The 27,376-nt window shown below is 40.7% G+C and overlaps 1 protein-coding gene across 1 annotated transcript in view; it reads left to right on the top strand.

The window, feature by feature from the left end:
* Positions 1-27,376, top strand: part of nrap (nebulin-related anchoring protein) — a 113,997-nt gene that overhangs the window by 67,405 nt on the left and 19,216 nt on the right. The window contains exons 23-32 of the mRNA XM_072239570.1: positions 980-1,084; positions 1,952-2,050; positions 7,077-7,181; positions 9,613-9,720; positions 15,827-15,940; positions 18,240-18,437; positions 20,077-20,181; positions 23,007-23,105; positions 26,363-26,467; positions 26,557-26,664. Of these exons, the coding sequence (XP_072095671.1) occupies positions 980-1,084; positions 1,952-2,050; positions 7,077-7,181; positions 9,613-9,720; positions 15,827-15,940; positions 18,240-18,437; positions 20,077-20,181; positions 23,007-23,105; positions 26,363-26,467; positions 26,557-26,664 (1,146 nt within the window). The remainder of the gene's footprint in view (positions 1-979; positions 1,085-1,951; positions 2,051-7,076; positions 7,182-9,612; positions 9,721-15,826; positions 15,941-18,239; positions 18,438-20,076; positions 20,182-23,006; positions 23,106-26,362; positions 26,468-26,556; positions 26,665-27,376) is intronic.

Below are 27,376 nucleotides of genomic sequence, written 5' to 3'. Positions count from 1 at the left end.
TAACCAAAGCCCTGGATCATGTAACTTTGGAAAATTGTTCCTTCATAAAATGAACACAAAGGGAGGACGGGCAATTCTGGTGCCTGTTCACAACATATACTGTTTTTACAGCCCGATAATTTAGTAATCATTTGTGTTACAGTCTTGTTTAATAAGGTTAATTCAATATATCGATGCCCAGTGAAACAAGCTGAATACAAACTCTGATCAAAAGTACTGAAGTGGAAGAATGAAGGGACGTTATGTTTTGTACCTCCAAAACTAATTGAAAGTAAAACACAGGAGTCAGGGATAACTTTTGTATTTAGTTTGTGTTTTTTAGTGAGGCACTCACATATGACGTGGTGTTGTAATAATGTATGCCATTTATGTGCTTTTACATATAACCCATATTGAAATATGTAAAAAATAAGGAATGCTTAATCAAACAATATATTTACAATATTACACAAATATTACTGAACTATTGAATACACAACATGGGGGTGGTAATTTTCCTTTCTGCTAAACATTGATATGGGTAGATGATACATTTTGTAACTTGAAAATATTAAACTAATTCAAAGGACATTCGTGAATGCACGTCTAACTTCGTGTTTACTTTAAGCAAGGTGTGCACATATTATGTGGTAGCGTGATGATGTATGCAATTCATCAATTTATACATATAGCCTGTAATGAATTATTTAAATGAACAAACAATGCTTAATCAACAATAAATTTACAAGATTACTCAAATTTACTGAAATATTAAGTACACAACGGTAGAGAAGAGGAAGTCACCCAGTTTCTTTTAGCAAGGCAGTTTGTTTCGCATGCCTAAGTCTTCAAGTCTGAACTAATGTTGGGAGATGGTTGAGAGGAAATACAGTGACTCCCTCTTGTAGTTTATGAAGCTCGCTTATGTCACAAAAATATGTCTTGCCTTATAATCCTGTCTGGGAAGATTGATACAGTATTACTTTCTAAAATTTATCAGAACCAGTACAAGTCTGACTTGAATTGGATGCGTGGTGTTGGATGGATAACCAGTGGTTCTCTAAATGCTGAACAAGCTAAAAAGGCAGGAGAACTGTTCAGTGAGGTAAGTGTGATAAATGGCTCCTGCTAATCAAAACCATCAGCCAGCACACAATTAGAACACAAAATCCAGCGCCACTTTCATGCCATTCTACATCACAAAGTTTCTGGAATTGATTGGAAAGATTTAGATGCTAACTGAGTCCTTAAAGGTTGAACACGATATCTGCAAGACGAAAGCACATTTTGCGGGGCAAGTTGAGGCACCTACCAGTGTTGCTTATGGAAGTTGGCTCATGCCTATCTGTCCAGATATGCTAGGTTGTTGCTAGTGCTGCCAGTTTGGAGCACAACACCTCATCCTGCCCTTTACGTCACCTCTCATGTAAGTTCAGCAGCAGCAAGGAGCACCTTTATGCTTCCCGCTCCCATAACCATTTCTGTTTAAATTGGTCATCAATCATTTGCTTGATTAATGTTGTTTAATGCCATTGGGATGTAACTTCTAAATGTACTTTACTCTTCTTAGAGTTATTTGAAGTTCAAAACTGCTTTTGGGGAGTGTTGTGGCAAGTCTTGAAGGAAATTCAGCAATTCTGCTCCGAGTTTCTCTTGGATGTAAGATATTCTGGCTGAAATTTACCAGCTGGATTCATCAGGTGGTATGTTTCAGCTGGACGGCCAAGGGCAAGCCCCACGTTGTCACTGGCTGTCATGGCAATAAACCCTTATGCATTTGGCTCTTTACAATCTGGAACTAGGTACTGCTGGAAGTACTTGTTAGATTAGGTTGAACCTATGGAGAAAAACCAGAATTAGTCTTCATGTCAATAACTTTTTATTGACACTGAAAATAATCTGTTAGAAATATGTACTCAGTATTTATATTTGTGTCAACAATAATTCTTGATTTTACATCTGTGCCTTTCAGAAAAAATATCGTCAATATCCTTGTAACTTGAAATTTACGAGTGTTACAGACTCTCCTGAAATGATACAAGCCAAGATTAGTTATAACCAGGCTGTGGATGTAAGTAGTTGATTGACGTGTTTCATACATTAACTGCTCAATTATTTCCCTATGTTATTCTTTCATTGAAGAGAAAATATTAGTAATACGTAGAAAACTAGGAAGTATCCGAGGAGACGTAAAGAGAATTAGCACTTAATGACTATTGCATTTTATCAGGACCATTCTATTTTTCTGTAGGAAATGTATCTCTTTATGAAGTAATAGAAAAGAAAAATGTCTCTGTAAATAGAGTGTATATCTGGTTATGTTCACATTCGCTTGGCCTAGACAATGAAGCAGCAAAAGAACGAAGTATATTTTTAAACTCAGATTGAATGACAGAGTATGGGACTGTACAATATCTGCCAACTTTGAAAGTAGAACATTTTAGCTATTTTCTGTCTATTACTTTTCTCAGTTTGGAGTGAGTGCACTGTGGACAGGGCAAAACAAAATTGTATATTTTGAAAGTTCAAAGTAAATTTGGTATCAAATTACATATATGTCACCACATACAACCTTGAGATTCATTTTCTTATGTGCATACTCAATAACTCTATGGAAAAACAGTATCGAATAAAGACTGCAACACACATCAAAGTTGCTGGTGAACGCAGCAGGCCAGGCAGCATCTGTAGGAAGAGGTGCAGTCGACGTTTCAGGCCGAGACCCTTCGTCAAAGAAAGACTGCCCATCTAGGACATACAATCAGGGTGCAGAAGACAACAAACTTCAAAAACAAAAAGAAGGGATAATAATAATAAATAACTAAAGAATAAATATGGAGAACATGAGATGAAGAGTCCTGGAAAGTGAGTCCATTGGTTGTGGGAACATTTGATTGATAGGACAAGTGAAGTAGTTGTCCCCTTTGGTTCAAGAGCCTGATGATTGAGGAGTAATAACTGTTTACGAACCTGGTGGTTTGAGCCCTGAGGCTCCTGCACTGGCTTCCTGATGGCAGCAGCAAGAAGAGAGCAAATGCTTCAATGCATTTTGCAGTCCTTTACCTACAAGTATCCTTGTTGGTTAGGAGGGAATATTTCAGATCAAATCTATCGAAAAGGCGACGGGCTGTTGAGAATGTGCTGGTGACTTCTGTGAATTAACAGTTGTTCTGCGTGATATAATGGAGACCTCCAGTCCGGCCTAAAGACCCAAGACTACCAGTGAAGGATCAGCCGTGGTGGTATGGCAGAACAGATTAGATGGGCTGAATGGCCTAATTTTGCTCCTATATCTTATGGTCTTATAGTTAGTAATTTTTAAGGTGAAATGACAGAGATGAGGACGAGTTGTCCCACTGAGTCTAAGCTGACTCAAAGCTTCATCACATCCTTTCCCCTGTAAACTCTTCTCCCATTTCTCATCTCCCACCACTCCACTCTCCAATTCTACCACTTGCCTATGCACGAAGGGAAATTTATAATGGCCAGTTAATCACATATTTAGAATGTGAGAGGAAATGAGAGGTTTTGGAGAAACCTCATGTTGTCACAGCGAGAATGTGAAAACTGCACACAGGAGGTCAGGACTGAACCCACATCACTAGCAGTGCGAGGTAATAACTACACCTCTGTTCTGCCACAAAAAAGACTTCCCAAGTTCTCTAACATCATAAAGAAAGTCTTTGGCACGTTGGCCTTCATAAATCTAAATACTGTACTGGGTACAGGAGATGGGATGTTATGTTGAAGTTGTATAAAATGTTGGTGAGGTCTAATTTGGAATATTGCGTATTCCTCAACCTGCCAGTCATTAAAATGAACCGATATTGATCTGCTTTCAGCAACATGTCACTACTTCGGATTATCAAAACTGTCACATATGACAGCAGAATACGAGATCAACCGATCTAATGTCTTGGTGTGATAGGGTTTGACTGGATTTGCAAACAATATCCACAACGGTTACATACAAATCCAATTCTCCATATGGTCAGGATGGCACTGAGGAGTGCTGTAGAACAAAGGGATCTGGGAATACAGATCCAAAAGTCATTGAAAGTGGCATCATTAGTAGATATCACAATAAAGAGAGCTTTTGGCACATTCCCCATCATAAATCAAAGTAGTGAGTACAGGAGATGGGATGTTATGTTGAAGTTGTGTAAGACATCGTTGGGGTCTAACTTGGAATATTGTGTGCAGCTTTGGTTACCCGCCTATAGGAAAGATGTAAGTAAGGTTGGCAGAGTACAGAGAACATTTACCAGGATGTGTCTGGAGGACCTGAGTTATAAGGAAAGATTGAATAAGTTAAGACTTTATTCTGTAGAACACAGAAGATAGGGAGGAGATTTGATGGAGGTGTACAAAATTGTGGGGGGTATAAATAGGGTACATGCAAGCAGGCTTTTCCCGCTGAGGTTGAGAGGGATTAAAATTAGAGGTCATGGGTTAAGGGTGAAAGGTGAAAGCTTAAGGGGAAACTTCTTCACTCAGAGGGTCATGAGAATGTGGAATGAGCTGCCAGCACAAGTGATGCATGCGAGGCCAATTTCAACGTTTAAGCCAAGTTTGGATAGGTACATGGATGGTAGAGGTATGAAGATCTATGGTCCTGGTGCAGGTCGATGGGAGTTGGCAGGTTAATTGACTCGGCATGTCCTAGATGGGCTTAAGGGCTTGTTTCTGTGCTGTACTTTTCTATGACTCTATAACTCTAACATGTACATTTTTTAAGGAAGCCTGATAAACATTGTCCAATGTGATGTTAGCTTGTCACTATACTTTGTGCATACTCTGCTCCTCTTTCCCAAATGGGCCTTACTTGTTTGCCAGCTGGAGTGAAGTAACTATGTGATATTCCATCCTGCATGATACATGAGGATCCCACCAGCTGAGAAAGTAGGCTGCACCCATCACTCCTTCAGAATGTCTTTGCCCTTCAGTTCTCTTCCCTCTGCATCATTATCTGTATAAGTCCCTTAGGAAGGGAATAGATATACTCTTGGTAATGCAAGTAAGGTGATTAAAGCCTCTCCTTGTGGCATTGTAAATAATTTTTAAAAAAAGATTAGCTTTATTTGTCTCATGTACATGAAAACATACAGTGAAGTGCATTGTCCTGTGTCAAATCAAATGGTGAAGATTGTGCTGAGTGCAGCCCACAAGTATCGTTACGCTTCTGGCGCCAACATAGTGTGCCACACCTCACTAAACGTAAATATACTTGTTTGGACTGTGGGAGGAAACTGGAGCACCCGGAGGAAACCCATGCAGTCATGGGGAGAATGTACAAACTCCTTATAGAGAGTGGCAGGAGTTGAACCCTGATCTTACAGCTGGCTGCAGTAAAGTGTTGTGCTAATTGCTAAGCTACAGTACCGTGCCACCCTGCAATTTCTATAAATACATTCCATTGGTTGTTCTTTTGAAAATGTTATAAAATCAAATATTTTTGGAATGATTTGTTGTTTCCATCACAATAGTTGTTCACTTGTATTTGGAGCTGGTTTTAAATTCTGTTGTAGAAATATTTTTTCTTTTTCAATCTTTTTATTAATTTCAAAATATAGAAACAAAACATAGCAATAATACAAATAATATGAGATGTATTGTTACATTTAAAAAAAGAGTAATTGCAAAACCAAATAGTGGAAATTACCAAAACTCCCATACATGTAGAACTGATCACGGATAATATAAAGCAAAAAAAAAAGGAAAAAGACAAAAAAAAGAAAAAAAAACCCATCCCAAAAGAAAAAAAAACTAAACTAAACTAAAAGACTTGGGCAAAACTAACAACTTAAAAATGGAAAAGAAGAAAACCTCAGCGTCGACGCCTCCACTCCCCTCCCAACAGTACAGAGAAATAAAACCAGTTTGGAAATGATCAAATTACATCAAATGAAAATGCTGAATAAATGGCCTCCAAATTTTTTCAAACTTAATAGAAGGGTCATAAACTGCACTTCTAATTTTCTCCAAATTCAGACACACCATAGTTTGTGAAAACCAATGAAATACTGTAGGAGGGTTGATCTCTTTCCAATTCAACAAGATGGACCTTCTAGCTATTAAAGTAAGAAATGCAATCATCCTTCGTGATGAAGAGGTTAAATTATTTGAGTCTATCATTGGTAATCCAAAGATAGCAGTAATTGGATGAGGTTGTAAGTCTAGATTTAGGACCGTTGAAATAATATCAAAAATATCTTTCCAATATTTTTTATTTTATTGAGAAACAGTGCAGTCCTTCAGATCCTTGGAGTTGGTGCCGCCCAGTATCCCTAACGATACTTCATATTAACTGATCAGATTTAATACACAAACCTAGTATCAGTTCTAACTTGAACATGGTTCACACCATGATATTTTATGAGTTATTTTAGATGTAAAAAGCCAAAATGAAAATTAATTGAAGAATATCATTCCTTTTCTATAAGTTTAAAAAGGTGCAATCAGTTTATAGAGGCAGCAATCACCACCTGGGTCAATTCCTGCTGCTGTCTGTAAGGAGTTTGTATGTGCTCCCCGTGACTGTGTGGGTTTCCTCTGGGTGCTCTGGTGTCCTTCCACATTCCAAAGACACATGGTTAGGTTTAGTGAGTTGTGGGCATGTTACATTGGCACCAGAAATGTGGTGACACTTATGCGCTGAGTTGATTTGACGCACACAATGCATTTCACTGTATATTTTGACCTGTCAATCTACACGTGACAAATAAAGCCAATCTTAAAAAAAGGTAGAAATGCTGAAAGCATTCACATGCACTTCCTCATTCTGAGTCCTAAACAACGTGTATTAAATAAGTTAACATCTACTTTAAAATAGTGGAAAGTTAAATTGGTACCAACTAAATAAGCCTGTGAACATTATTCATAATTTAACATGTTTATTGCTTTGTGGCTACCTATTTCTTGAGTCGTTAATGTAATTTGTTATTTAATTAATAATCCAGTAGTGGGATGTGCACAATTGCAACTGTGTTATATGCATATTTCTCTTACAAGATATAATACTTTTTCCACCTGCCAAGATGTAAGATGACGTTGCCCTAGATACATATTAAAATGGAACTTATTCTTTTATTTGACAGAGACTGTACAGAGAACATGGAGAAAGTGTAAAACATGACTACACACTGACAAAGGACCTCCCAGAATTTCTGCAGGCTAAAGTTAATGCAAAGAACATCAGTGAGGTGAGATTTAGAACGGTGTCTCTCTGTCCTTAATCCAATGTTCTGTAGCTTTATTAGCTGATCAGAGGCACTGCTAATGCTTATTAGTGAATTAAAATTGTCATTTCTGTAATGAGCAACCCAGGCAATAAAGGCAGTTTGGTTAAAAGATTTTACTTACATTTTCTGTAATTTCACATGAGGATGAAACACGTGTTCCTCAACCTGCCAGTCATTAAAATGAACCGATATCGATCTGTTTTCAGCAACATGTCACTACTTTGGATTATCAAAACTGTCATATATGACAGCAGAATAAGAGCTCAACCGATCTAATGTCTTGGTGTGATAGGATTTGACTGGATTTGCAAACAATATCCACAACTATTACATACAAATCCAATTGTCCATATTGCCAATAGGGCACTGAAGACGGTTGTAGAACAAGGTATTTGGGAATACAGATTGAAAGTGGTGTCACGGGTAGATAAGGTCATAAAGAAAGCTTTTGGCACGTTAGCTTTCCTAAATCAATGTATTGAGTACAGAGACGGGATATTATGTTAAGATGTTGGTGAGGCCTGATTTGGAGTAATTTTCCCTCTCAGCCCTAATCTCCTGCCTTCCCCCCGTATCCCTTCATGATCAGACCATAATTACACTGATATCAAGTAAAATTTGATAGAAATAAAAACTGGGATTGGTTACCAATGGTTTTGTCAAAATTGTATGGGCTTTAAGGAACAAGCTAAAAATGCGGAGAAATTTGGGACCGGATGTTCAGAGCTTGGGGTTCAGCCAGCTGAGGGGAACGTTCATCAGTATCGGAGCAAGAAAACACGGGCCCGTGTTAATGCAGTTCTGTGATTCTGAAGAGCCATAGATCTGGAGAAAGCCCAAGTGTAACCTTTGAAAAATGAGGTGGAGACTATTAAGATTTACGAATGGTCACATCAGGTGTCCATGTAGGGTAGTTGGCAAATGGGTAATGTATGAATGGGAGTTACGATGTGGACGGCAGGGTTTTGGAGGGTGCAAAGTTGGAAGACCGACCAGGACAATGTTACAACTTTAACAGTATAAACATCTGCAGGACATCCCAATGGAGCATTATTGATGCCATGTGGTACTAAAGTGGTGGCTCCATTCAGAGAAATCACAGTATGATTGATTTGAGAATTGAAATAATACAATAACTGAGGTTGGAGCAGAAAAGGTTAGGTTTTACTCTGTATAATGCTCTGCATTGATAATGGAAATGCTCCATCTCCCAGCACTGGGATCACTTACCTTGACAGGCACAACATCCACAAAAGTGAAAAACATTTTTTAAAGATACAAAGCCTTGAGCAAATTAAACAATTTGAATCCACTTACCAAAATTCTAATTAGCCCCAGCTGGCACGACATTGAAAGACGATGCTGTGATATTTAATGACTTCAGAATTGAATGTATGTGCTTGCTTGGCACTTAATCTTTGTGATTATATGGGCTAAGCTATTGACAATCGTAGGAAAATTATTGTGCCTGTTTTAAGTTATTATTTCATTAGTAACTAGTACGTCATTTTGTAATATATTTTTATGTTACTTTGTGAGGTAATTAGTCCTTCAAAAACAAGAGGCACTCGAATGATCAGGTGTAAATTAAGATAAGAGTTCACTTTAATAAAAGAATTTAAGGCAAAACTGCCATTTCTTTCTGTGATGGAAAAGATAACAAAATAAACAATCGTGAATCTGGCTGGCAATTGAGTATGTCTGAATTTTCAGTCTCTGAGATCTCAAAGCTGAATAGGACGCAGTAAAAGTGCTTACAAAATCAAAGTATGATGTATGGGAGATGGAACATAATGCTGAACTTGTATAAGACATTGATGAGGCCTAGTTTGGAGTATTGTATGCAGTTTTGGTTACCTACCTACGGGAAAGATGTAAATAAGATTGCAAGAGTGCAGAGAAAATTTACAAGGATGTTGCCAGATCTGGAGGACCTGAGTTATAAGGAAAGACTGAATAGGTTAGGACTTTATTCCTTGGAAAATAGAAGATTGAAAGGAGATTTGATAGAGGTGTACATGAAGGGTGTAGATAGAGTAAATGGAAGCAAGGTTTTTCCACTGAGTTTGGGTGAGACTACAACTAGAGGTCATGGTTAACGGTGAATGGCGAAATATTTAAGGGGAACATGGGGGAAACATCTTCACTCAGAATGTGGCGAGAGTGTGGGACGAGCTGCCAGTGCAAGTGATGGATGTGATTCGACTTCAATGTTTAAAAGAAGTTCGGATAGACACATGGATGGGAGGAGTATGGAGGGCTATGGTCCTGGTGCAGGTCAATAGATGTAGGCAGTTTAAATAGCTTGGCATGGACTAGATGGGTCGAAGGGCCTTTTTCTGTGCAGTGCTTTTCTATGATTAAGACTCTAACATCACTTCTTGTCTTAAAGATTCGCTACAAGGAGGCATGGACAAAATTGCGAGATGGTGGATACAAACTACAGTTGGATGCTATTCCATTCCAAGCTGCCAAAGCTTCCCGAGAAATTATTAGTGATGTAAGTATAACCTTAGATAACTACTTTGGAAATTGTTGAAGTTAATACTTTCCAGAGGTGCAAAGAAGATGAAGTTAAACAGTTTATGTGCTATTTAGAATTAATGCCATTTACTTGAGAGCAATTTTGGACTCATACGCTTGGATAAAATCCAGCCTTAACTATTCCTTGGCCTTTGGCAAACTTACATTTTGAAGCTATTAAAACTACTCTCTCCGACATGTATGTTGGGATTGGTTCTGTCATGATTACAGTCTGTATTGGCATATTTTACTGACCTACCTCATTTTTTTTACGTGAATAATTATCAGAACGAAATTCAGAGCAGATGATTAGTGCAAAGGGGAATAGTACGTTAGAGTTACTGTAGGCTAAGTACAGTAATATCTTTTTTAACAGCCATGGTCTAGTAACAAAGCCTTTAATATTTTAATGAAGTCCACTTCTGATTAAAATACATCTCTCAGCATTCTGAGAACTGGCCACTTTTGATACCAGCTTCCTCCTGTTACGTTTCTTCCAGTGCTCATAGTTCAGTTGACACTTGAAGCCACTTATTGAGGCCTTTGGCAGCACTCTGCAACCTTGTAGGAACGTAATTTAAAATTCTGACATGTTTGACAGTGTCTTTCCATTGGGACTTTGAACTCCTTTAAGACTTTTGGAAATTGGAAAAGTTTCCAACTTAACAGAGCAGATTTCATTTTTAAGTATTTTAACATCCTTCATACAGAAACATACTGATTCTGACATAACTTTACATTTCAGATGTAAGATGTTGCTTTAAACTGCTCAATATTTGTACACACTGCAGGATGGCTTTAATTAATTTGCTAGTCTCTGGTTAACTCAGAAAGAGAATCAGAGTCAGGAGTATTATTACTGACATATGTTCTGAAATTTGTTGTTTTGTGGCAGCAGTGCAGGTGTAACAAATTACAAGTTATAATAAGAATGATATAAAATAAATCAATAGTGCAAAACGAGAACAATCGTTCTGTTCATGGGTTCATGAGCAGTTCAGAAATCTGATGGTGGAGGGAAAGAAGCTGTTCCTGACATGTTGAGAGTGCAACTTCCAGCTCCAGGACCTCCTCCCTGGTGGTAGTAATGAAAAGAAGTAGTAATGAAAAGAAGTAGTAATGACGTTTGATGACATAAGGATTGGTTTACTGCAAACACATCTTTTGATATGAGCATTAGCTCCATTACTCCAGTCTTAGGCACATATATATGGCTAGGGTGCCTAAGACTTTTGCACAGTACTGTAGTAATTTTATGTATTGCACTGTACTGCTATTACTGAACAACAGATTTCATGACATGAGTGAGTGATGATAAACCTGATTCTGATATGGGTCTCTGCTGTGGACTGAGAGTGGGAAGGAGGCAGGAAGAGGGGGAATCATGGTTGGGAAAAGGGACTGGAGAGGGGAGAGAATGGGAAGCACCGGAGAGACATCTGTAATGATCAATAAACCAATTGCTTGGAATCAAGTGACCTTGCCTGGTGTCTCAGGACTGGGTGCGCCTGCACCTGCACTACTTTCCTCTGCCCTTGGCACTCCTTCTCCGTCAGCTGTCCATGCCCACCCAAGGCACTTCACCCTCACCATTTGCAACATCCTTTGCTCCTGCCAGATTTACAAATTCGCTCTCCGCACCACATTGACAAATACAGTACAGTGCAAAAGTCTTAGGCAGCCTAACTATATTTGTGTGCCTAAGACTTTGGCACAGTTCTGTTTATATACAGTATATTTCTCAGTCAACATCACACACAGATTGTTTGTCATGATAACTTTACCTTTCTGTATATCAATTGACTGCTGTGTTTCCTACATTACAATAGTTACCAAACTTCAGATATATGCCCTTAGCTTTATATTGAATTTCTCTTAGTGAAGGTGTTGAATTTATGATATACAGAACAGCACGGGGGAGTAACACACACAAAGTGTTGGAGGAACTCAACAGGTCAGGCAATATTTATGGAGAGGGCTAAACAGTTGATGTTTCGGGCTGAGATCAGGACTGGAAAAGAAGGGGGATGAAGTCAGAATAAGAAGGTGGGGTGTGGGGAGGGAGTACAAGCTGGCAGGTGATAGGTGAGCCCAGGTGAGGGGGAAGGTGGTTGGGTGAGGGAGGGGGTTGAGTGAGAAGCTGGGTGATGGTAGGTGGATAAGGAAGAGAGGTAAAGAAAAAAATCTGACTGGAGAGGATTATGGAACATGGGAGAAAGGGAAGGAGGAGGTCCACCTGAGGGAATAGAAAGGGGAAAGGTGAAGGTGTACGATGAACACCTCACTACACATATGCTACAACCATCACTTCATTTATATTTGTTACTTGTAAGTTAGCTGTTGGTTAGTCATTGAGATCGTATTGTTTAAAGACCTTTAATTGAGAAGAGGTCAACATGTAGATCTTATACGTAGGCCCACTGCCCACAATGGTTCATAGAAACCCAGCCTCCCTTTTATGGACTCTGTCTCTAGTTCTTGCTTCCTCAGAAAAACAGCCAACAGCATCAAAGACCCCACCACCCAGGGCATTCTCTCCTCTCCCCTCTTCCACAGGGAAGAAGAGGTAAAAATCTGAAAGCATACACCAACACGCTCGACGGTATCTTCTAGCTGCTGATATAAGGCTATTACATTGTTTCTTAGTACGATAAGGTGGACACTTGACCGCACAATGTACCTTGTTATGATTTTGCACCTTATTGTCTGCCTGTGCTGCACTTCCTCTGAAGTGGTTGCATTTTATTCTACGTTGTTACTGTTTGACCTCATTCTACCTCAGTGCACTGTGTAATGATCTGATCTATATGAACAGTGTGCTAGGCAAGCTTTTCACTGCCCTTGGTACATGTGATGGTAATAAACCAGTACCAATTCCAAAACCCCTGAGTTTACGTGGTGTGGATTTACAGAGACAACCCCACACTCTTAACAGTAAAGCCTGAACTGGGGCACGGCTTGATCACTATTTGGAGCAATTCCACTCCTGAAATACCTGTGATGGGCCCAAAACCCAGCTGCCATCTTTCCTGTCTGTCAAAGCTGCTGGGTTTTAAATGAAATAAAGGACAAAAGTAAAATGTATTTAAGTTGTTAACTTACTTATTCACTGTCTATAATGCTGCTGGCATTTAGGGCAGCAATGAAGGTCTGCCATCTCCTTGGCAGTGTTCAGGGCTTCCTTCATTGTGTCAGTAGCTTCCTCTTGGTTTTTACTACTGTCAGTCATGCAGGTCCCAGGTGGAGACTCAGGAATAACTTCGCACTCAGACGTAGAGGGATTCTTCACTGCTATTTTCTTTTTGACCAGTCAGGGTTGTTAGCCCTGAGCTGACCCGTGGAACCTGGAGGCGTGGTGGACCACTCTTAGTCCAGCCTGTACCCGTTGACCTGCTTGGTATGGGTGACCCTACCAAGAGTCAAAGCATAAAGCCCTGACTCCAGCCAGCATAGCTCTCCGGGTCACTGAGGCACGCAGGCCTCCAAACCATGAAGGTTGTACTCCTCCTGCAGGTTAAGTTGTTAACAATGTGACAAATCTAAAATAATTAAACAGCAACATGTTCTTTCATGGCTCTACTGCCCTGCAATTCAACAATCTGGATTGAAATCAATAGGGTCACAGATATTCTACCAGGTCTAACCTAGGGTCAATGTTGAGGCATCTCAGGAGCTAAGTTCTGGATGCTTCTGTGGAATATGTATCGTCAATACTGTCAAGACAATTTGGGCTATTCAGAGGGGACGATTCTTACTGCTATTGATCAACAACATTGGGGCATTAAAAGACCATCCTTCAACAAAATTGTAATGGTACTCTTAGATGCAGAACAAAGTTCCCTCTAATTATTTTTGCAGCTGAGTGGACCAACCCTAACCATTGCACTGAGCAGGAAATTTTTACACGTTCTGAAAACTGTGCTGCACTTTAATAAAACATTATATAAAAGAAATTCCAACCGTGCGGCAACAAATGCTATGTGCCTGGGAGCGCTTTAGTTACTGCATGCCATGCACCTTCACAGCTTAGAGACAGCCCTTTTAACATTCTGCTGTGTGTTATTAGTACAGCACCGAAACCATCTAGTCTATGCTGAACTATTTAAGCTGCTTACTCCCATCCACCTGCTCCTGGACCAACACTTGAGCATATGGACATTAAAATGGAGGATGTGCTGCAGCTTTTGAAAAGCATTAAGTTAGATAAGTCACCGGGTCCGGACAAGATATGCCCCAGAATACTGTGGGAAGTGAAGGAGGAGATTGCTGAGCCTCTGGTGATGATCTTTTTATCATCAATGGGGATGGGAGAAGTACCAGAGGGTTGCAAATATTGTCCACTTGTTCAAGAAAGGAAGTAGAGATAACCCAGGAAATTATAGACCAGTAGGTCTTACTGCAGTGGTGGGCAAGTTGTTGGAGAAGATCCTGAGAGGCAGGATTTATGAGCATTTGGAGAGACATAATCTGGTTAGGGACAGTCAGCATGGCTTTGTCAAGGACAAGTCGTGCCTTATGAGCCTCACTGAATTCTTTGAGGATGTAACAAAACACATTGATGGAGGTAGAGCAGTGGATGTAGTGTACATGGATTTCAGTAAGGCATTTGATAAGGTTCCCCATGCGAGGCTCATTCAAAAGTAAGGAGGCATGGGATCCAAGGAGATCTTGCTTTGTGGATCCAGAATTAGCTTGCCCACAGAAGGCAAAGAGTGGTTGTAGATGGTTTATATTCTGCATGGAGGTCGGTGACCAGTGGTGTTCTGCATGGATCTGATCTGGGACCCCTCCTCTTTGTGATTTTTATAAATGACCTGGATGAAGAAGGAGAAGGTGTGTTAGTAAATTTGCTGATGGGGTGGATTGGGGGAGTTGTGGATAGTCTGGAGGGTTGTCAGAGCTTGCAGTGGGACATCAACAGGTTGCAGAACTGGGCTGAGAAGTGGCAGATGGAATTCAACTCAGATAAGTGTGAAGTGGTTCATTTTGGTAGGTCAAATTTGAAGACAGAATATAATATTGGCAGTGTGGAGGATCAGAGAGATCTTGGGATCCGAGTCCATAGGACACTCAAAGCTGCTGAGCAGGTTGACAGTGTTGTTAAGAAGGCGTTGATCAACCATAGGATTGAGTTCAAGAGCTGTGAGGTAATGTTACAGCTATATAAGACCTTAGTTTGACCCCACTTGGAGTACTGTGTTCAGTTCTGGTCACCTCACTACAGGAAGGATGTGGACGTTATAGACAGAGTGCAGAGGAGATTTACAAGAATATTGCCTGGATTGGAGGGCATGCCTTATGAGAATAGGTTGAGTGGACTTGGCCTTTTCCCCTTGGAGCAATGGAGGATGAGAGGTGACCTGATAGAGGTGTATAAGATTATTGGGGGCATTGATTGTGTGGATAGCCAGAGGCTTTTTCCCAGGGCTGAAATGGCTAACATGAGGGGGCATATCTTTAAGGTTCTTGGAAGTAGGTACAGTGGAGATGTCAGAGATAAGTTTTTCACACAAAGAGTGGTGGGTGCGCGGAATGTACTGCCAGCAACGGTGGTAGAGGAGGATACAATAACGTCTTTTAAAGACTCTTAGGTACATGGAGGTTAGCAAAATAGTGGGCTATGTGGTAGGGAAACTCTAGGCAGTTTCTAGAGTAGGCTATAGAGTCGGCTCAACATTGTGGGCCGAAGAGCTGTAGAATTCTATGTCCTATAGCCCTCCTACCCCTACATGCATATACCTATCCAAACTTGTAAGCATTGAGACTGAGCTTGCACGCATCACTTCTACTGGTTGCTCCTTCCACACTCTGATCACTCCTTGAGTGAAGAAGTTTCCCAAAGTTTTGAAGTTTTCATGAATTGATTGAAATTCCTCTCAGCACTCCGGTAATATTAGATTAATTAAAAGAGTACAATCACCAAGTCTACATCTTCAGATGCATTTATTGATTGTGTGGTTCACACAGCCAGGTTTCTGGAGTATCAGGCTAAGGAAATGAAGCACTTCTTCAAGCTTCATTCTACACTATTGCACTACTTCCCTCAACTTCAGCTGGTTCCTAAAATGTGTTTTTTATTACAGCATAAATACAAAGAAGCATTTGAGAAGACGAGAGGTCAGATGGTTGGAACGCGAAAACTGGAGGATGATCTGAATATTTCTCATTCGGTTCACGCAGCCAAACTCACCAGTGATGTACGTAGGAAAAGAACTTTGCAGCGCATTGTTCTCATATATATTTTTCAGCACTGTGGGTAGCCACAGGAGAGACTGATAGTGTTGTGGGGGCTGGTGGTGTTGGGTAGATACATAACACAGCATCATATCATCAGCGTTGTGTTGTATGAGGCAGAGAGCAGATTGCGGAAGGAATGGTATTCAATGTTTAATGTTGGCCTGTTGGGTTTTCATGTGTGCTTTGGAAAATATTTGTAGTTTAATTTGATTTAAAGTTGCCTGATGTTGAAGGAAATCATGGAGGTATCAGTGCATCGTTATCCTTCCAAGGTCAGATCAAGATGTACCTTGAGCTTTTCCAGTGAAAAAATACGGTACCTCTTCAAGATTGTTTAATGACATTTCCTGTACACAATATAATGAGAATGAAATAATTGCTACTCAGGATTCACAGCAGCATGAAAATAAACCACAAAAGCTAAAGACCAAAAAAATAATAATAATAAAAAAGAATACTGAATAAATATAAATGCATATCTTAAGATAACTTATATACCATAGAAACCATAGAAAAGACTACAGCACAGAAACAGGCCTTTTGGCCCTTCTTGGCAGTGCCGAACCATTTTCTGCCTAGTCCCACTGACCTGCACACGGACCATATCCCTCCATACACCTCCCATCCACGTATCTGTCCAATTTATTCTTAAATGTTAAAAAAGAACCCGCATTTACCACCTCGTCTGGCAGCTCATTCCACACTCCCACCACTCTCTGTGTGAAGAAGCCCGCCCCAATGTTCCCTTTAAACTTTTCCCCCCTCACCCTTAACCCATGTCCTCTGGTTTTTTTCTCCCCTTGCCTCAGTGGAAAAAGCCTGCTTGCATTCACTCTATCTATACCCATCATAATTTTATATACCTCTATCAAATCTCCCCTCATTCTTCTACGCTCCAGGGAATAAAGTCCTAACCTATTCAACCTTTCTCTGTAACTGAGTTTTTCAAGTCCTGGCAACATCCTTGTAAACCTTCTCTGCACTCTTTCAACCTTATTTATATCCTTCCTGTAATTTGGTGACCAAAACTGAACACAATACTCCAGATTCGGCCTCGCCAATGCCTTATACAACCTCATCATAATATTCCAGCTCTTATACTCAACACTTTGATTAATAAAGACCAATACAATCATAGTTTGATTGTATGTCCGTAATGTGACTCTAGGCTGTACATAAGGTGACTGATGGGAAATAATAAAATAGTGGTGGAGTTAGTGGAAGGAGGTGTTGATCACCCTTACTCCTTGGGTAAAGTAACTGTGTTTTGAGTCTGGTGGTCCTGGCATGGATGCTACAATAACTTCTCCCTGATGGGAGTGGGACAAGCAGTCCATAAGTAGGGTGGGTGATGTTACTGGTCCTTTTCTGGCAACTTTCTGTACATACATTCCTGATGGCGGGTGGGCCTGGTGCCTGTGATGTGTTGGCAGTTTTGTTTATCTGTGGTGGTGCTTTCCAGTCCATCACAGTGCAGTTTCCGTACCATGCAGTGAGGCAGCTTGTCCGAATGCTCTCTACTATGCATCTGTAGAATGACGTATGGATCAGAATGCTAAATTAGAGACATTTATGTTTACATTTACAGTAGTTAGTGAATGTTTTTGACTGACTGGTTCTCTTGGATAAGGGAATCACTGTTTGAAGGCTCAACACTAGCTTCTCCTGTATCTACATGATCTCTGGATAGAAGAAGGGAGGAAAGGGGTGGCGGTGTTTCTCTTCCCCTGTTGAGCGGTGGAGTAGAGCAGTGGTTTATGGTACCATCAATCACTAATTAGGGTTCGATTCCCGCCACTGTCTGTAAGGAGTTTTGTACCTTCTCCCCATGACCACTTGAGTTTCCTCAGCATGCTGTGATGTCCTCCCACATTACAAACTGGTACAGTACAGTTAGTGTTCGTGAGTTGTGGGTGTGCTATGTTGGTGCGAGAAATGTGATGACACTTGCAGGGCTGCCTGACACAATCCCTGCTGATTTGATTTGACACAAATGATACATTTCACTGCATGTTTCAATGTTTCAATGTACATATGACAGATAAAACTAATCTCTAACTGGAGGCCTAGACCCTAATCTAACTCCTTGGGGAACAATAATCCCGGAATCCCTGATATAAGGTATCCTTTGTTCTCTTCCTTTTTCCATGAAATTTCAATATTTCATCAACTTTACAGATAGTATTATTGTTCCAGGAACTAAATGACCATTGATTGGAATAATGAAAAGGTATTTTTATTGCTTGTTGTCTAAACCAGCTGAAGTACAAGGATGATTTTGAGAAGACAAAGACAGACTTCCATCTACCAATGGACATGGTGAACTTGGTACATGCTAGAAAAGCCCAGGCCTTAGCTAGTGATCAGAACTACAAGAATATCATTCATCGTTATACAACACTACCGAGTGACATGAAGGTGCAATGGGCGAAGAGAGCATATGATTTACAGAGCGAGGTATGTTCACGTTAGCAGCTTGGTACTTCACCCACATTCAGCCTTTTCCCTGGAGGGTACTGTCTCCAACTCTGGTGAGATTTTCTAGCTGTTGCTCTACCACTGGACCAAGGTTTCCCCAAAATTCTTTTATAGCTACGCAAGTCAACCATTGTTCTGAGCAGGAAATTTTTACATGGCCTAAAAGCTGCATAGCACTTTTATAAAACATTATACTTTAGGACATTGTCGGTTGTGGTTAAGCTGATGTTGCTTCACAATAAAAACATTTGAAAAAAAAATCATATAAAAGAAAGTTCGAGCTCCGTGGCAACAAAGGCTATGTGCGTGTCCACATGTTTGTTACTGTATGGCTTAGAGGGAATGGTGCTCTGAATATTTCTTTTCCCATGCCTCCTTACACCAGGAAGGGCATTCCTGCGCTGATCTTTTGTGTATCCTCGCGTATTTTCTTTAAGATAGCAATTCAGTCTGGCACTTCTGCTACTTTTTAATCTCCGACTATACCATGATTTGTAAAATTCATTCTTTTCAGTTTTTTAATGCTTTCATTAAGTCCAGGTTATCCCTAGATTATGAAACAATGGACACTCTTACATATGAATGGTCTCTCATAATATTATTAAATTCAAAACTCCTATGTATATACATATGTTTCTTTCTATAGATGGTAAAATTGGTTTCCCTTCTCAAAGTTCAAAGTAAATTTATTATCGAAGTACATACATGTCACCATATGCAACCTGCAATTCATTTTCTTGCGGACATACATAGTAAATCCAAGAATCACAATACAACCAATGAAAGACTGCACCCAATAGGACAGACAAAAACCAATGTGCAAAGGACAATAAATTGTGCAAATACAAAAGAGAAAAATAGATTAATTAATAAAAATAAGTATTGAGATCATACGATGAAGGGTCCTTGAAAGTGATTCCATAGGATTGTGGGAACAGTTCAGTGATAGGGTGAGTGAAGTTATTCCCTTTGGTTCAAGAGCCTGATGATTGAGGGGTAATGACTGTTCCTGAACCTGGTGGTGTGGGTCCTAAGGGTCTGTACCTTCTTCCCGATGGGTGGTGGGGGTCCTGGACGATGGATGCTGCTTTCATACGACAGCACTCCGTGTAGATATGCACAATGGTGGGAAGGGCTTCTTTCTCCAATTTTTTGCCTTTCATTGCAGTATTCCAGAGGCAGGGTTACCATGGTTACCATATTGAATACTTTTTGTGTACTTCTTCAACTAATGGACAAAATTGACTTATGGATGCCTGTAAAAATGGGGCTGGCCTGTAATTAGAAAAGTAACTGCTAGATCTCTTCAGATTAAGAAAAGTATCTATAAAATAATTAAATAAAACTTCACCGGGAAGCACAAAACAAGTGTAATTTGATGTTTTCCAAAGAGGACAGGTGCTGATTGGAAAAGGTGGGCACACACCCAGTGAGATTTTTTTCCTGAGGTGAAATTAATGAATTACGAAATCTAATCCGATCTATTCACTGTCCTCAGAACAGGTTCACAAGCAGCACTCATGGAAAAATATTAACTTTGCGTTCTTAAAATCTTTTTTCCAATGTGTTTTGAGTAATGTATAATGATCATGATGTTTTGGTAATCTGTTTTTCTCAGAATTTGTACAGATCTGACCTGAAATTCATGAGAGGAGTGGCTTGGATTTCGACAGGGGCGTTGGGGATTGAAAGGATGAAGAGAGCGAGTGATCTTATCAGTGAGGTGGGAATTTTTTGATATTGGGTTTGTATGCTTGTGCTGCTTAACACTGTGAAATCAGACAGTGCAATCTAAGATTAGAGTAAATGGAGAGATATTTTATTGGTTCCTTTGATCGTAGTATCTGCTCTGATGTTACCATAGCAATTGTGCAAGCCTACAAACTACTTACTGACTGTCCATTACACCGCTGGCATTTAGGACAGCAATGAGGTCCTCCATCTCTGGTTTTCTTCATCATGACAGTAGCTTCCTCTTGGTTTTCACTACTGTCAGTCATGCAAGTCTCGGGGGAGACTCATGAATACCATCACACTGAGATGTAGAAGGACTTTTCATTGCTGTCTTGCTTTACCGGTCAGGGTGTTAAACCTGAGCTAGACCCCCAAACCTGGAGGATCAGTGGACCACTCTAAGCCTGGCCTTCACCATTTGACCTGTTTAGCATGGGCGACCCTACCAAGAGCTAAAGCATAAAGCCCTGACTCCAGCTGACATGGCACTCCAGGTTATTGATGCACACAAGCCTCCAAACCATGACAAGGTGTGGCCCTCTAGGAGGAAGCTTGCAAGCTAAGCAGGAAATAAACCAGCTTTTGGCATCCTGAAAGTATAAATTAATCTCTGCCCATTTCCAAATGATGCCATGGAATCTTACTCAAAGGTGGGAATTTCAGTAATACATTTGGTACAGCCCTGAAGTTTTGGTGTGGAGCTTGTTCCCTTGTGGAGTGCAGTCTATATTTGGATGTGAGACTGCCACCATCTGGCCAAAAATGAGATGAAAGTAATTGTGGTGACCTTCCTTCATGCTTTATTGCATTACTACGTGACATAAGCCTTGGCCTCTGCTACACAGAGGTAAAATTTGTTTGGACCAACCATAGGGAGATGGTCCAGTTTTACTAAAATACTAGCATTTTCTATCAAAGGGAATTGATTGAGAATAGGTAAACATGTTTCATTTTCCTTCCAAATTCACAAGTTTGGTTGAACTGCCAGGCCATGATTTTACTTAATTTATTCAGAGATACAGGCCTTTTCGGCCCACTGAGCCTGACTCACAGCAACCCACCGAATTAACCGTAACCTAATCACGGGACAATTTACAATGACCGATTAACCTACTGAATGCTAAGCCTTTGGAGTGTGGGAGGGAACTAGAGCGGCTGGAGAAAAGCCATGCACACATGGGAAGATGGTACAAACTTTCTTACAGAGGACGCCGGAAATGAACTTCCAACTTCAACACCCTGAGCTGTTGTGCTAACCACTATGCTATGATCCAGACCATACCAATGATTTCCACTTGAAGGACAATAGTCATTCAAAGAATTCCAAAGGGCCTTCACTAATGAATAAATACAAAATTTCTAGTCCCAAAAAGCATCAATCAAGATATCTACTGTTAAACTGGAGTTATGTGAACTATATGCATTACAGCCTTCCAATTTAGACACACATCTGGATTTATACGGGTTGGAACATAATAGCTATTTTCTGGTGCCATCTTTGTAGTTGCTTGGTGTACATTGTTACTCTATTTTCAAGTTTGATCTGCCAAAGTGTATAACTTCACTTACACATAGATATTATGTGGATTTAGAATTGTCTTGCCCACAGAAGGCAGTGGGAGGTGGCAGATGGACCGTATTCTGCCTAGAGGTTCAATGATAACTGGTGGTCTGCAGGAATCTGTTCTTTGTCTATGCTGACATTTAATGTAGACTTGATGAAGGTCTCGGCCTGAAATATAGATTTTTTTTACTCCCCACCACAGATGCTGACTGACTTGCTGAGTTCCTCCAGCATTTAGTGTGTGTTGCTCAAGACTTGCAGTATCTACACACTCACTTGTGTTTAACATAGACACTTTAATACTTAGGTGGTGCGAATGGTGACAGGAATGTAGATGGAGGGTGCCAGTGTCAGTAAACACACGCAGAATGCTGGAGGAACCCAGCAGGCCAGGCAGCATCTATGGAAATGAATGAACAGTTGACATTTCGGGCTGAGGCCCTTCTTCAGGGCTGGAAAGGATGGAGGAAGATGTCAGAATAAAAAGGTGGGGGTGGTGAGGGGAAGGAGGGCCAGCTAGAAGGTGATAGGTGAGGCCAGGAGGGTAGGAAGAGTAAAAGGCTGAAGAGGAAGGAGTCTGATAGGAAGGGAGCGTGGACCACAGGAGGAAGGAAAGGAGGAGGGGAGATGATAGGCTGGTGAGAAGAGGTAAAGGGCCTGAATAGGGAATAGAAGAAGTGGGGAGGGAGGGTGAATTTTTTTTTACGAGATCAATGTTCATGCCATTAGGTTGGAGGCAACTAAAATGGAATATGAGGTGTTTCTCCTCCACCTGATGGGGGGCCTCATCATGTCACACCAGAAAGCCATTGACTAACATGTCAGAACAGGAATAGGAATAGGAATCTTTCTCCAAAGATCCTTTTAGAAGCAATGAAAAAAATGAAAAGCAATGAAAAGCAATATAGTATCTGTACTGGGCATATAACTCCCCGGGCACCATTATGAAAATTAACAATATAGTATCTGTACAGGGCATATAACTGCCCAGGCACCATTATGGAAATTAACTGCCCTGTCCCTTTGCCAACCTTAAGATCCACCCCTTTATAAACTCCAGCAGAAACTGATATATCCGCGTGCTTGCATATTGTTACACTCTGATGTTCGGTATATTAATCAATGAGTATTAGTATTTTGTGACATGATGACAACGTGAAAATGGATAATCTCTTTAGTGCAGCACTGAGCTGAAGCAAAGTGAGGGATGAGATTAAATGGTTAAGCATTTCTTGTTCTGTTATTTACAGAAAAATTATCGACAGCATCCGCATTCACTAAGGTTTACGCAAGTGACAGATTCACCCGACCTGATTCATGCAAAACTCAGTAACATCATCGCCAACGAGGTTAGTTGATTTCTACAATTCAATAGAATCTCACTGTGGGGAACACCATTCAGAATTGAAATATTATTCACTTATTGAGAAACAGCATGGAACAGGCCTTCTGGTGTTTCAAGCCGAGCTGCCCAGTAATCTCCCGACTTAACCCTAGCCTAATAACGGGACAATTTACAATGACCAATTAACCTACCAACTGCTGCACCTTTGGACTGTGGGAGGAAACTGGAGCACTCGGAGGAAGCTCACACGGGGAGAACGTACAAACTCCTTGCAGGTGGCAGTGGGAAATGAAACTGGGTCACTGGTACTGTAAAGCGTTGTGCTAATCACTACATTACCATGCTGCATACGATACAGGATCAATAGAATAGCCTGAATGCACAACACTACTTAGGGAAGAGAGGCTTGTTGTGATGGACTGGGAATGGAGTTGGTGAACTTACTTCCTCTTCCTCAGTTCCATGGGACTGGTGATGAATTACCCTCACTCTGGTTTTTTATGTTCTGAGGAATTTTTGGGGCCAGTGCAGGATCTGCAAACCCCTCCACAGAAGGGTAGGAGCTGGTGGGCAGGGCAAGTGGGTGAATCGTTCCATATGTTGATACTCTCTTTTGGGTTCTTATGCTGATGTTCTGTGTTATCCTTCAATACCATTCTGAATGCTTCATGTCTGCTTCACCCATCATGGGCCAGGGAGCCCCTAGATTTGAAGGGATATTGAACTTCTTTTCAAGGAAGCTTGGAGCATATCCTCGAATGATTTTTTCTGTCCAGCTGGCAGTCCCTTCCTGTGACATATTGTGGAATTGTCTGCTTTGGAAATCTGAAGCTGGGCTGGCAAATGACAGAACCAGCATAACACAGCCAACTGAGAGATCAGTAAGAGTTTGATGCTGGGGTGTTGGCTTGGGAAAGGATGGTGACATTAGTTTGTTTGTCCTTCCAGTGACACCTGAGTCAATGGAGTTGATTAGGATTGGTCATATGGTGGCCAGCAAAGTCAGGATGTGCCCTTATTATCTGGGTATGTGTTTCCTATTTGGTGTTCAAGTTGGGCTCTAACTGGAGGCATTTATAGTGCTAGTGAACACTGTGTCTTGGGATCTTTGAGTAATGGGGCAGCTCTGGGAGAAGAATACATTGAGAATATGATCCAGACATTAGAGAACACCAGGGGAGGGCCTGGGGATTTTAGAGTGGGGTTGGAATCTATAAGCAACAAGGATGAGTGCTGGAGCCTTGTATCATATTTTGATCTGCGTGTTTATTATGGTAACTAGTCATGTGGGAGGGGTTGTGGTAGAAATGAAGGGAATAAGTTACACATTCATGTTTTGTTCTGGGCATTTTGGTTCTGGGGACCGCTGGGTGTCATATCTTCAGCTGACCGCTTAATTGCATCGTTTCAAGATTGTATGTTTTGCTAGTTACTAATAAAGGATCAAATACAGTTCCTTGACTTTTTGGAACAGTATTATTGAATTGATTGCGGCCATGTCATAGATGATAACTGCCTGCGTGGTTGCCAGCAGTGACATTAGCTTGTTCGAGTTGCCACTACAGATGAGTTTTTCCATCACTGGAGGTATATGAGTCTGACAACGTTGAGGTTACTTGCCTCCAAATGCTTTAGTGAAGAAATAGAAACGATGCATAAATAGTGGCCTGGAGATCCTGCAGAAACCTGGCCCAGCAAATAAAGTACAGTACTGCACAAAAGCCTTAGGCACATATATATAGCTAGGATGCCTAAGGCTTTTGCAGAATACTGTAGGAAATTTATGTATTGCACGTATTGCTGCCTCATAAAAAAAACAGATTTCATAACGTATGTGAGTGATGATAAACCTGATTCTGACATGGGTCTCTGTTGTGGACTGAGAGTGGGAAGGAGGCAGAGAGAGGGGAATCATGGTTGGGTTAACAGGAAGCACCTAAGAGACATTCTGTAATGCTCAATAAACTAATTCTTTGGAGTCAGATAATCTTGCTTGGTGTCTCAGGGCAGGATGTGTCTCCACTCACGCCACCAGCCCCGCTCCTGGCAGGCCTTCTCTGCCACCCGTCCCACGTCCCTCCCGCAATGCTCTATCCTCACCATTCCCAACATCCTCTGCTCCCGACAGATTTGCAAACTCACTCTCTGCTCCACGTTGACAGATACAGTACCGTGCAAAAATCTAAGGCATCCTAGCTAAATATACATGCCTAAGAATTTTGCACAGTACTGTATGTTAACAGGAAGACACAACATGTTCAGTACTTTTCATAATCTGTTCATTGACAGTGGCACAGCTTGTAGTTACTCTTCCACTTATTTGTTAGTTATCTAATATGCCAGTGTAAACATTGTAATCATGTTGTATTCCTTGAAGATATGTAATTTATTTTGTGATATGAGATTCCTTGATCTCTGCTTCTTTCTCTGTTGCTCTGTCTCTTTGTTTTGATCTAAGACAACCTTTATTTCGGTTTCTGTGATTCTCTTGCTTTGGGGACCAATTCTCTCATGCATTTGTGCTCAGACATCATATGTGGTGGGTTGTGCAATGTGCCAACATCCATTTACATTGTGGGCCACTGCAGACGACGCAAGGCTTGAGCACAGAATCCACACATCCATCCTTCTCCTTTTTATGTTGGGACTGCTTATCTTTGCTTCAAGATGCTAGGTATTAAATAGCTGCCAATAAACTCTTAAAGGGCACGTTGAGTAGCAGTTGCTAGATAATGCAGGGACATAGTGTACACATAAATATTTCCATGAGTGCCCTTGGAAAGGCCACTGGTTCATGTCACTCTCATGGAGAGGCCACTGGTTTGTGTTGCTGCCCTTGGAGAGACCACTGGTTCATTTTGCTGCTCTCAGAGGGGCCGCTGGGTCCTGATGATCTTGGAGATGTTATTGAAATTCTGCGATTTACGGATTGGACTGTAGTTCATATCAACTTCTTACAGTTCTATTTTTTTATGTGTTCTCGCCTATTCTTTCTTGTTACCAATTGGTGGGCTGGGGATTTGGGCGATCTGTTAGTTTTTTTGTGTGAGGGAAGGGTTGGGGGGGTGTTGAAATCTGCTAGATTTTGATTCTATTTTTTCATGTGGCAGGTGGGGGGGCAGGATTGATGTCTTTCTTTCAACTGCTTCTATGGTTTTCTGTACTTTATGGCTATTTTGAGAAGCCAAATCTCAGAGAGTTGTACTCTGCATACGTATTTGATAATAAAATGAATCTTTGAACCTTCGATTTGCCTTTCAGCGCTTGTACAAAGCTGCAGGAGAAGATGCACGACACTATTACACTGCAGTGGTTGGTTCACCCGAATATATTCGGGCACGGGTTAATGCAGCCAATTTCAGTGAGGTAATATTCATCTCCTTAGTGGTCAATTGATTCAGATTTTATACCTTTTTTTAACTACATAACTAACATTAAATTCTGCCTCTCTGCAGGTGAGGTATAGACAATCATGGCTGAACCAGCAAGCTCTGGGGTACAAATTGACCCTGGAAGCCATTCCTTTTCAGAGCGCGAAAGCATCCAGAGAAATAGCAAGTGATGTAAGAGGAAATCTCTTCAGATTCATGCATAAAATGTATTTGCATACAGTAATTCTTTTATTTACTTATTTAGCGATAGAGTGTGGAGGAGGCTCTTCTGGCTGCTCAAGCAGCGCCACCACAAAAAACCCCTGACAACCCTGATTGAACTCTACCTTAATCCTGGGTCAATTTACAATGACCATTTAAGCCACCCGGTACGTCTTTGGACTGTGGGAGGAAACCAGATCATTGGGGAAAATCCACACGTTCCATGGGGAGGAATACAGATTCCTTACAGAGGACACAGGGATTGGATTCCAAACTCTGATGCCCCCGAGCTGTAATAGCATCGTGCTAACTGGTACACTACCAGGGCATAGTGGTTAGTGGTATTCTGCATATAAATATAACAATTATAATCCTTGTTTGTGACTATTTCTAGTGAAGTAACAGTGGATGATGACCTTCATGGTGTTCACTGAATTGGCACAATAGCAGCTGTGAGATGATAGTGACCCTCAAACAATCTACCAGCTAATTTTCTAATAAAACTGTACGACAGTGTGCCTAAGAGCACTGATGCAGTTTAAAGGCATAAGGCGGTCACACCAAGTATTGATTTGATATGGTTTTCTACTGTTTACTACTCTTTATAGTACATTTATTGACATTTAGAAACTTTTCATTTTATTATTTTTGAAAGCATCTTCGTTTTACAGCATTTTTTACA

Source organism: Mobula birostris, chromosome 21 (genome assembly GCF_030028105.1).
Source record: "Mobula birostris isolate sMobBir1 chromosome 21, sMobBir1.hap1, whole genome shotgun sequence".
Lineage (NCBI taxonomy): Eukaryota > Metazoa > Chordata > Chondrichthyes > Myliobatiformes > Myliobatidae > Mobula > Mobula birostris.
The sequence above is the reverse complement of the archived record's forward strand: the minus strand, read 5'-3'. Positions and strand labels throughout refer to the sequence as shown.